This window comes from Cardiocondyla obscurior, linkage group LG27 (genome assembly GCF_019399895.1).
Source record: "Cardiocondyla obscurior isolate alpha-2009 linkage group LG27, Cobs3.1, whole genome shotgun sequence".
NCBI lineage: Eukaryota > Metazoa > Arthropoda > Insecta > Hymenoptera > Formicidae > Cardiocondyla > Cardiocondyla obscurior.
The window spans coordinates 185417-197745 of NC_091890.1; the positions used below are offsets into that span (position 1 = coordinate 185417).

Genomic DNA, 12329 nt, shown 5'->3' on the forward strand with positions numbered 1-12329 from the left:
CAAATATTCGTCAGTTAAGTCGTGGAATTTATCATAAAATGAATATAATTGATCCACGAAGCCGTTATACGGCTGCGGAATATTTAGAAGCTATGTCGAAAGAACTGTTGGAGTCCAATTTAAATACTATATTTTCCGTACTTCGAAATACAGAGCAATATTGGCGTCGACCAAGAAGCGATTTAGATTGTATGGCTCGACACTACGGACCTGCAACATGGTTCTTAACGTTAAGTCCTAGTGAATGGTTATGGGACGATTTAGGTGAATATATTCGTGAAGTTAATGGATGGCAAGATTCTTCGTTGAGTACTAGTGTACTTGTTGCTAAAGATCCTGTATCAACGTCGAGATTTCTTGATAATAAATTTCGAGCGATGATAGATTTTATTTGTTCGAAAGATTTTCCGATCGGAGAAGTAACGCACTATTTTTGGCGACGAGAATATCAAAGTAGAGGCATACAACATTTTCATTTATTAATTTGGATAAAAAATCCACCAATTTTTGGAGAATCTTCTGTAGAAGAAGTTTTAAAATTTATTTCGCAATACATTAGCTGCAAAAAGCCAGATAAAAATATTGCACCATTATTGTACGGTCGTGTTGATAAACATCAACGACACAGACATAATGATTATTGTTTACGATCGAAAAAAGTAGGACGAAAAGTTATTCGTAGGTGTCGTTTTGGATTTCCACGACCTGTTACTGAAACATTGTATATGAGAGATGTAGCAACTGCAATAGCAGGTAGAAAGCAATTGAAACATAAAAGTAGATTGTATGATCTTCCTAGAACAGAAGATGAAGTTGATATTAATGATTATAATCCCGTGCTTCTTACTGCATGGGAAGGAAATATGGATATACAATTTATTGGTGAAAAGTCGACCTTGCTTACATGGTATGTTACTAAGTATGTAAATAAAGCGGGTAAAAGTGAGTTATCTAACTTCGATCTTGAGAGTTTTAAAAATAATAAAAATAAATCATTGGCCAGTGTTCTGTGGAATTATGGTTTACGATCTATAACTAATAGGGAATGTGGAGCTCTTGAAGCTGCAGATACATTAATGAGTATTCCTTTATATGGAACTGATCGTAATACTACTATTAAATGGTTGAACGTTAATCGTATACGACAGAAAAAATTAAAAAGTCGTAAAGAGATTGAAGCTCTAGATGAAGAATCCACAGATTTATTTTGTCCGGCTTTAGTAGATGATTATTATCCAAATAGAGTGGAAAAATTGGAATCAGTGTCTCTTTACGAGTTTGCAAAGTGGTATGATGTCACGACAACGGAGCCAAAGAATAAATTAATTGAATATTATAAAATAGATAATAAACATTTTCTTAAACGACGACGATGTGCATGTCTTATTAATCACTATAAATACAATGTTGAAACACAGCCCGAAGATTACTTCTTTTCTTTACTGCTTATGTTTAAACCATGGCGAAATTTAAACGATCTTAAAGATAATTGTGACACTTATGCAGAAGCATTTGAAAAAGCAAAATTACATCTTACAGGGGCATTGCAATATCATGAAAAAGTACAAGAATTGCAAAAAGCATTTGAAAATGCAAAACAGTTGGTTCAGCAAGTTGATGAAGAATTACAACAAAAGAATGTGTCTCAGGATGATCCTGATAATCCGATTGGTATTCAAAATATAGAAGCTGGTGAAGCGATGCAAGATTTTAGAGATCTTGGTGAGAAAATAGATAATATCGATGTTTCAGAAATGATAGCAAAATTAAATGCGGATCAACTAAGAGTATTTGATAGAGTCATTGATACGGTAAGGTCGAAAGATTCGATATTACGTTTATATGTTAGTGGAGAAGGTGGAACTGGAAAAAGTTTCTTAATTAAAACGATTAAATGTTGGATTAAACATAATCTCAACAAAGATACCGCTTTAGCAGCACCTACTGGTATAGCAGCGTTTAACATTGATGGTTTGACTGTTCACAGATTACTTCAATTACCTGTTGAACATGGTCAGACTTCAAAGTATAAACCATTGTCTAATCATGTATTAAAAGTTTTACGAAGTGAACTTAAAGAAGTTGTTCTCTTTGTAATTGATGAAGTGTCAATGATATCAAATTTGGTTTTAATGTATATACATTTTCGATTGACAGAAATATTTGATACAAATGACGTTGAAGATGGTTGGTTCGGTAAAAAACACATTCTTTTATTTGGCGATTTACTTCAATTGCCTCCTGTACGTGAAGATTGTATTTTTGCGCAATTATCAAATGATAAAATTAACAAATGCATTGGTTCTATAACTGCTATTAATTTGTGGTCTACGTTATTTCATTACGATGAATTGACGATTAATATGCGTCAGCGAGAAGACGATACATATAGGCAATTGTTGTCAAGAATTCGTATTGGTACATTGACAACGACTGATCGTGTCGTACTTGAAAATAGAAAAATAATTTTTAAAGGTGATTCTTTGGAATCCAGATTAAAGGAATTATGCGATTTTATTAATAAGTGTTCATCGGACGCTGTTTGTCTACTACCTGCACGTCATATGTGTGACGCTCTCAATACAGCTATGTTAAGTCGCATTGATTCAAAAGAGATATTACTAATTGCTGAAGATACAATTGACTGTACTTCATATTTAAAAAAAAAAGTATTAAAAGTATTATCGAATAATGACGATGATAATTCTAAAACTGCTGGACTTTCAAAAGAAATTGTAATTAAAATTGGAGCAAAAGTTATGATAAGGCGTAATATCGATGCTACATTGGGTCTGGTGAACGGTACAATAGCTACAGTAGTTTCAGTTGTACGAGATATATCTACTGATTGTGTGGAAAAAATTAAATTGCTTTTACCTTCAGGATTAGAATATTTGATAGAAAGAGTAAACGTTAAATTTGAAGTGGTGGATAAAGCATTTGTTGTAAGAAAACAATTTCCACTGTGTCTGAGTTATGGAATAACTATTCATAAAAGTCAAGGATTGAGTTTACAGACTGCTGTTATTGATATAGGCAATTCTATATTTAATTGTGGTCAATCTTACGTTGCATTGTCTCGAGTAACAACTGTGGAAGGATTGCATTTGATTAACTTTGATCCTTCCAAAGTGACAGCTGACGAAAAAGCTATTGACGAGTACAATCGACTAAAATATAAGTACAAACCAGAGGCAGAAATAATTACTATGCAAAAGGAACGTCGTATCAAAGTGAAAGATATTCTATGGATACAATCTAAACTAGTCGAAGCCGTTCAAGAGAATGGTCAGCAAAATCAAATATTACAAATAAATACCACTTGGGTTTTACGTGGTTTTGAAAATACAGAAAATGTTGTATGTTACGCTAATACGGTTATACAATGTCTATTTCATTTAAGTCCTATTAGAAAGCAACTGCTTAATTGTGATAAATCAAATATTCTACGTATGTTAATGCATAGGTATGAATATGGAATGAGTAATTTAAATACATATGATGTTCGACAAGATTTAGGAGAATCGTTTTCGATGAATATAAAACTAGATGGAATCAAGTTTTTAACAACTTTGTGTACAAGGTACGAGTGTATAAGAGAGTCAGTAGAGCATGAAATAACTTCTACTATTCGATGTGTTACGTGTCAATATACAAAAACAATTAGTTCTAATAATTTATTTATTTCGATACCTATTATTAATTTTAACAAACAGAGCTATAATCTACAAGATTTATTTAATGTTACATACTCTCATTGGTATCAAACTGATAACGGATTTTGTGATAATTGTACAGGAAATAGTGTATTGTTTAAAAAAGAATTAACGTTGACAAAAGATATAATTATTATTCATTTTGCAATATTTTCGTTAAAAAACGAAAAAATCGTAAAAGCAAAACGTAGATGTAATATATCTCAGATTCCAACGGCTACAGTATTAATAGCTGAAAAATCATATAAAGTTATGAATGCTATATTTCATTTTGGTTCAAGTATTGAAGAAGGAAATTATAGAAGTATTTGTAGACAATCTAATAGTTGGATTGAAATAGATAATGAGCGAATTAAAAAAAGACAATGGCCCAGAGGTGCTAAAGATCTTTATATACTTTTTTTACAAAAGATTGATAAAAAATAAATTTATTTAACAAATTGCAAGCATGGACCAATAAGTTATTAAATTAAAAAAAAATAAAATAAAATCTGATTGATAGTTAGTTTAGACATTTATGAAAATTTTGCTAAAAAAAAGAATCTCAATAGCTCTGAATAAGAAACCTTGCGTAATGATTAATAACAATGATGGAATGAGAAAATATTAATATCTTTGAATAGGAAATTTTGCGAAATAATTAAAATATTGGTTACTGTACGCAGATAGAAGGCTGCTGTGCGCCGACAAAAGGTTGCTGAGCGCCTGAGACCATTATTTTTATGAAAACGTTACAGGTCTCAAATGTAACATTGCAACGGAGAGACGAAAAGTATTAATTTAGTGCGTCTCACAAAAATGGGCGTTGGTTTTAAATATTGGTTGCTGTGCGCAGACAGAAGGCTGCTGTGCGCCGACAAAAGGCTGCTGTGCGCCTGAGACCAATAATTTTATAAAAACGTTAGAGGTGTTAAATGTAACATTGCAACGGAGAGACGAAAAGTATTAATTTGGTGCGTCTCACGAGAATGGGCGTTGGATGGGGCCCATTCTATTATATATGTCAAAAATTTTCTGGAAAAAAATCAATCAATAATATACAAGCTTTAAACGGAACCTATTTAGAAAGCGATTGGTTGGATTGTTGTTAAAATCCGAAAATCTCAAGATAGCTAAGAATAAATGACATGTAGTGTAATAACATGGTTAGTTTTGCTGCATGTTATATGTAAAACGCAAAATACTAACGTGTCTCTATTGATATAACCCCTCAACATTACTCTTCCCAAAATAAAACAGAATGTGTATTTTAACCAAAAATAATACTCCCAAAAATAATTTCTCCAAAAAAATTTTCCCCCAAAAAATCCACAAAAAAACTACAAAATGACTAAAAAAATTTTAACAAAATAGAACGTAAAATGTGTACATTAATATTGTTGATTATAAACTACAAAATGAATGAAATCTCCCAAAATTACCTTTTTTAAAAAAGGTATAAAAAAGCGCCAAGTATAAGCGCGCGAAAAGCATTCTCGACAAACTTTTAAGTAAAATCAAGACTCTTCCAAAAAGACTTCTCCAAAATCAAGATTCCCTCAAACAAAGATTTCCCAAAAGAACCCCCCTAAAAAAACTCCGAAAACCAAAACTCCTCTCAAAAAAGACTTCTCCAAAAAATAATTCTCAAAAAACTCCTACAAAAGACTACAAAAAAGACTCCTCAAAATAGAACATAAAATGTGTACATTAATATCAAATACTCTCTATAAAAATAATGAGATCAAATAATTGCGCCAAGAACCTAAAGAAACTAGAAAATTATATTTAAGCAAAATCAAGACTCCCCCAAAAAAGACTTTCATCAATCAATATCAAATATTCTTTATAAAAATAATGAGATCAAATAATAGCGCCAAGAACCTGAAGGAGCTAGAAAATTTTAGAAATTACAAACCCATGTGAAACCGTAAAACGTAGACCTAGGTTCGCCCCGATGATAAAACGTAATTAACATTATAAACCCATGTGGAACCGTAAAAACGTAGATCTAGGTTCGCCTCGATATGATATAACATGGTAATGTAAAGAAAGAAAATTATATTTAAGCAAAATCAAGACTCCCCCAAAAAAAGACTTTCATCAATCAATATCAAATATTCTTTATAAAAATAATGAGATCAAATAATAGCGCCAAGAACCTGAAGGAGCTAGAAAATTTTAGAAATAACAAACCCATGTGAAACCGTAAAACGTAGACCTAGGTTCGCCCCGATGATAAAACGTAATTAACATTATAAACCCATGTGGAACCGTAAAACGTAAACCTAGGTTCGCCCCGATATGATATAACATGGTAAAATGTAAAGAAAAAAAAACTTGGCGCTGCGAAACCAAATCTTTAAAATCGAAAAAAACAAAAAAAAAAATTTGGCTCTATGAAACCAAATCTTTAAAAAAAAAAAAAAAAATATTGAATAGAAAATGTAAAAAAAAAATAATAAAAGTAAAGAATTTTAATAAAAAATATTAAAATTCAGCAATGCAACAAATTTTTACCTCCTTAAAAAAGATGGAAAGAGGATGAGGGAGAAAAAACAAGAAGGGTGATGACATAAAAATATGTTTAATATAAAATAAAAATATATTGAAAATGCGCAATGCAGCAAATTTTTTGCCGTCCCACTTTTACAGACTGCGGACTGTCGGATGTATTATAAATCTTAATATACATCCGGTGTGGTTACAAAAATCTGATGCATAGCACATCGTAAAAGCAAAAATTATAATTTGAAATTTTAAAGAATGTTTTTTCGATTTTAAAGATTTGGTTTCGCAGCGCCAAGTTTTTTTTCTTTACATTTTACCATGTTATATCATATCGGGGCGAACCTAGGTTTACGTTTTACGGTTCCACATGGGTTTATAATGTTAATTACGTTTTATCATCGGGGCGAACCTAGGTCTACGTTTTACGGTTTCACATGGGTTTGTTATTTCTAAAATTTTCTAGCTCCTTCAGGTTCTTGGCGCTATTATTTGATCTCATTATTTTTATAAAGAATATTTGATATTGATTGATGAAAGTCTTTTTTTGGGGGAGTCTTGATTTTGCTTAAATATAATTTTCTTTCTTTACATTACCATGTTATATCATATCGAGGCGAACCTAGATCTACGTTTTTACGGTTCCACATGGGTTTATAATGTTAATTACGTTTTATCATCGGGGCGAACCTAGGTCTACGTTTTACGGTTTCACATGGGTTTGTAATTTTAATCCTACCGTATTTTGTTATTCAAAAAATGTTATTACCCTGCGAATATATCCTTTGATTTTGTGGACTTTTAGTATGTTCATCCAGGCTAATCTGTTTACCGCCTGCAGAATGAATTCGCCAACCATTATGCATATCAAGTACTTGCTGAAACCGTTTAATCATTTCGTAAACGCTGCGGCGACCGTTCCACTCAGTTACATTCCCACCGCTAATCTTTTGAAACTTGTTTTCATCCACAAATATACTGGTGCCGTGCATATCGTACGACACGCAATTTTTAAAAACAAGACAGTTTTTAAAGTTAACATATATTATTTTGATTTTTATATACAAAATTTAAAAATAATTAATAAATTATTTTATATATAAATTATTTAAATATCTAAATGTAAAATTATGATGTAAAAGAAAAAATTTGATTTTTATAAAATCTTTTAGTATGATGTATCGCATGTATTAGACAAGCAAATATAATATAATAGTTTTAATAAATAATAATAAATCTGATAACAAAACTATACGATTGGTAGTAAAAATACTAACAAACAAAAAATAATGGCGAATGATTATAGAGAGAGAGAGAGAGAGCGGAGATATTGTCTCACTTAGGATTATTTAAAATAGAATTATTCACCAGAACAATAAAACGATTGGATACCGAGTGTAATGTAGCTCACTTAGCATAATACGTTTTTAGTGATTTACCCAGTTACAATGTAAAAGTTTTCTGTCAGTGCGGCTATAACTTCGAGGGGCAAAACGTTATTCTCGGTATCAACGTAGACATTATACTATCTCAAGGCTTCGATAAAATGCAAGAGGCAATAGACAATGGACACAAAACTAAACGAACATGTCAAAAATGTTCTTTACTAATTGAAGACAGAAACAAATATGGACCGCATATGATTATCAACACAACAGTCTTAACAGATAATAGATACGAGATTCCAAATAAAATTCTTAATCCTACACTTGGATCTGTTACGTCTCCGACTCCGCGTCTCTTTTTTTCCACACGTATTAGAAAATTTAATTAAGGGAAACGTATACCGTACTCCATTGTAACACAAAGGAAAAAACTTTAGAACCTTGTAACATGGTAATTTCCGGTCCGGAGAGCTCGTCGGAAGCCAGAGTGCGAGTGTAAAGAAAACCGAGACTTGGTTAAATCGTAAAATAAAAGATTTATTAATAAAAGGGAGAAAGAATATAGAGTCAAAAGATTACACTTAGTCTAACAAAAGGAATATACAAAGTAATCAACTAAAGAATAAATTGCAACGGAAAACGGCCATCTGCCGTGAGCTGGATTCCAAGGGAACGCTAGTGCGGGTCGCTTCGGGACTTATCCTAGGTAACAAGCCGTGTCGGTTATACAGGCCTCCGCGGGTTACAGGACGGGTCGCTAGGGCCGTATCGGCGGCACAGGTTTCGCGTTGGCGAGTCGGCGGCGCGAATTACAAATCAGGCCGTGCGAGCCGTAACGGACGCACAGGCTTCGCGGTCGCGTGTCGGCGGTGCGGTTTACATGCCAGGCCGTCTGGGCCGTGTCGGTCGTACAGGCTTCGCGTTCGCGAGTCGGCGGCGCCGCGACTTAATTTGCCTACGAGACGGAACGCGTGAGAGAGAGAGAGAGAGAGAGCCGGGAGCGTCCGGTCGAAGGAATGCTCGGGAGCGCCCGAGTCTCGGAGATGTCGGTGTCGAGGACGGCCGGGAGCGCCCGGTCGAAGGAAGGCTCGGGAGCGCCCGAGTCTCAGAGATGTCGGTGTCGAGGACGGCCGGGAGTGCCCGGTCGAAGGAAGGCTCGGGAGCGCCCGAGTTGTGTAGAGCGAAGTCGGTTTCGGAGGCCGGGTGAGCCCGGTCGAGGAAGACTTGGGAGCGCCCAAGACCTGGAGGATCGGATGCCGGGGTGCTCCCCAGCGCGGAACAAGGTGCCTCGTCTGTGCTCGAGGCAGCTTATATACCCGTGGGCCCGGGAGTAGGGGCCCCCACTCCCGAGCTGTCGGGTGGCGGTGCGCGGTGTGGGCGGTTGGGCGGCCCGTGTTGCTCGTTGCGTAGGTCCGCGCTACTCGCCGCGGGCGGCTGGTCGGCCCGCGCGTAATTTAAACGTGGTCGGGACCGCGCGATTATTTCGGGCGAACGGTGGTGGTCGCGGCGCGGGGTCTGAAGTACGTGGCCTCAGGCCACATCACCCCCTCTTTTTAATCGAAGGCCTCCCCCTGGATCTTCCGGCACATGGTGAGTCTGCCGTCGGGGGCGAAGCGCAGCAACCATTTTCCGGTTGCGGTCCGGGCCCGCCACTTCCGATTGTGGCGGATGGCGGACATCGGTACTGAGGTGATTTCGCCGTTCGGGAGCTGGACTGGCACGGCGAGTGGGATGCCTGGCCTCGATGTCCATCCTTTCTCGCGGATGTAGGCGGGTGGCGTCGGTGATGTGACTGCCACTAACGTCGGCGATGGAGCTGCCAGCGATGGCGGTGGTGGAGATGCTGGCGATGTCGGTGGTGGAGCCGCGGACGTTGTCGTCGGTGGGACCACTGGTGGCATCGGTGGTGGAGCCACCGGCGGTGCCGTGGCCCGCCTGAGCTCTAGCGCGAATGGCGGTAGTGGCAGGACCGCGGGCGTGTTGGCTGTGGTTGGAAACCTGGCCGCCGTCAAGGAGCTTATGGTTCTTCCTCGTGTCCTGGCTGTTGCTGGTTTGGCCGTTGTGGCTGCGGTGGCTGGCCGAATGCGCGGTGCTTTCAGCCTGGCTGCCCTGCCGTGAGCCGGCGGTCCCCCTGGTGTGGCCGTCAGCCCCGTCTGATTTTTGTCGGGCATGCTAATCTCGATCCCAGCAATGTTTTTCGGCTCGCGCCGGGCTGGTTGGAGAACTTCCATGGCCCGAATTGTTGGCCCTCGGCGTGGCGGCGAGTTTTGACGACGCATCGTCGGTGTCTTGGCCGGTTCTGTCGGTCTTGGCGGTCGACTTGTGCCCGGGTCTTCTGCCTCGCCTCGATGGACTTTGGACGCCGTTGTTTTGGCGGAGCCGCCGTCGGTCCTGCGGCTGTCCGAGCTGGACGTGAAGCTTGCTTTGGTGGGCTGCAACTTTTTGGTTGATCCTTGCGGGCCTGTCGTGGTTGCTTGCCCTGGCCCTTTTCCTGACCGAGCGGTGGTGGTCTCGGTCGCACCGGCTGTTGGATCCGGCAGAGCCCGAGGGCGCCCCTGGCCTTTTCGGGGCGCTTTAGGAAGAGCGGGTGGTAGCTCTTCTAGCCAACGGGTGTGACTCCGCTGGCTGCCGTCTCCTTGCTGGACGCTTGTCCCAACGCGCGGCACCGGATATCGGCGGCTCGGGTCGACCGGCGGGGGCCAGGCCCCTGGCGGTGGGCTGGCTGGTGGCGACTCACTTTCCTCACTGAGGCTTCCGAAGAGCTCGTGTATTTTCTCTTGTTTTGCCATAGCTGCTTTCGGTCGACTGATGATGGCCGTGGTCGTGAGCGCTTTATATATCCTAACTGCGGGGCCGTCTTAGTCGCGGATTGGTCGGTTACTGATGGTGGGGAGTCCGGCTTGAGGTCCTGAATGTGGATGCGCCGCTGCCAACGCCCTCGGGCGTCGCGGAGATCCACTATCACTGGCGAATGAAATTTGGCCACTGTAAACGGGCCTGAATATTTTGGCGCCAGTTTCGCATTAAAACCGTCGGTTTTCCGCGACAGTGGGTGCTCTTTTTTCCACACGGCGTCGTTGATTTGGGGCCGCCAATCTCGTCGTCGTAGATTGTAGGTGGTTTCTTGGCGCTGAAATGCTCGAGCTAGATTAATCCGGACTACTTGAAAAGCCTCGTGCAGCGCGCGCTCAGTTCGGTGCGGTGTCGTTGGCGTGGCGTGCCGGCGGTCGTCGGGATGCATAAACGCTAATTCGCGTCCATGGTTCAGAAAGGCGGGCGTATATCCGGTTGCATCGTGCTGAGCAGTGTTAAACGCGAATTGTATGGGCCCCAATTGTTCGTCCCAGCGCCGGTGATGTCGTTGCGTGTATTGCGCGATCATCGTCTTGATGGTGCGATTAGTTCGCTCGACCGGATTGCATTGAGGGGTGTAGATAGGCGTCGTGCGATGCTGGATGTGCCAGGACGCCAGCAGCCGTTTTAGTAAGTGAGACTTGAACTGTGTACCGTTATCTGAAATAACTTGGTCAGGGCACCCATGCCGGTACAAGATTTTTTCTGCTATTGCGGTGACCACTGCCCCTGCGGTCGCTTTACGTAACGACTGGAGATCCACCCATTTTGAAAATCGGTCCTGCATGACCAATAGCCACGTGTGGCCCTTCCGAGAGCGGGGCAAGGGTCCGATCAGATCCATGGTGACTTGTTGCCATGGTGCTGATACTGGTGCCGTGTGTAGTTTTTTGGCTGGCTTCGTGGGTGATACTTTATAGGCGAGGCAATTCTTACATTGTCTTACGAAGCGGGTGATATCGCGAAACATGCCCGGCCAGTAGAACAGCCTGGCCATGCGGGCAATGGTTTTGGCGGTGCCGAAGTGTCCGGCGTTAACGCCCTCATGATGCCGAGCTATCGTCTGTGGTCGCTCTGGTTTGGGCACGCACTGTTTCCACTGCGTCGCTGGGTCGACCTCCTTAAAATCTAATTCGTGTAGGATGTGACGGAACAGGCGTCCTTTTTGTTCTCTGTAATCGGGAAAGTTCGCTGGGTTTTCCCGTACTCCGTTGAGGATGCGTCGGTACCAGTTATCGGAGGATAATGCTTCGGTGCTGGCCACGATCGGCTGTCGGGAGAGTGCGTCGGCCACTTGATTTGCCGCCCCTCGTCGGTAACGCACGTCGAAATCAAATTGTTGCAGCTCGAACAGCCATCGCCCCAGCCGTCCAGAGGGCTCCTCCAGGCGCTGCAGCCATTTCAATGCCTGGTGGTCAGTGACTACCGTGAACGAATAACCCTCGAGGTATCCTCTCATTTTCCGTATACCCCAGATAACCGCTAAACACTCAAGTTCCGTGGCGCTGTAATTTTTCTCCGCCTTGTTGAGTGTGCGGCTGGCATACGCAACCACCCGTTCTCCTTCCGTCAAGTGTTGCGTCAATACTGCTCCGAGGCCGTTGGTGCTGGCGTCCGTTTGGAGCACAAAGCGGCGGGTGAAATCCGGGCAGGCCAGTACTGGCGCGGTTGTTAGTGCGGTTTTCAGGCCGGTGAATGCCTCTTCCTCGTCGGGCCCTCAACTCCACCGTGCGTGTTTCCTGGTAAGTCGTGACAGCGGTGCCGCGATGCTGGAGAAATTCTCGATGAATCGGCGATACCACGAAGCCATGCCCAGGAACTGTCGTACTTGGCGGAGGGTTGTTGGTGGTGGCCAGTTGGTTACGGCTGACGTTTTCTCCGGGTCGGT

General features: G+C 41.2%; 1 protein-coding gene across 1 annotated transcript; it reads right to left on the reverse strand.

Annotated features, from left to right (window-relative positions):
• Positions 1–9141: 9141 nt before the first annotated feature.
• LOC139112139 (uncharacterized) lies at positions 9142–10377 on the reverse strand. Its single transcript, XM_070672956.1, has one exon. The coding sequence runs from the start codon at positions 10375–10377 to the stop codon at positions 9142–9144; it is 1236 nt and encodes a 411-aa protein (XP_070529057.1).
• Positions 10378–12329: the final 1952 nt, after the last annotated feature.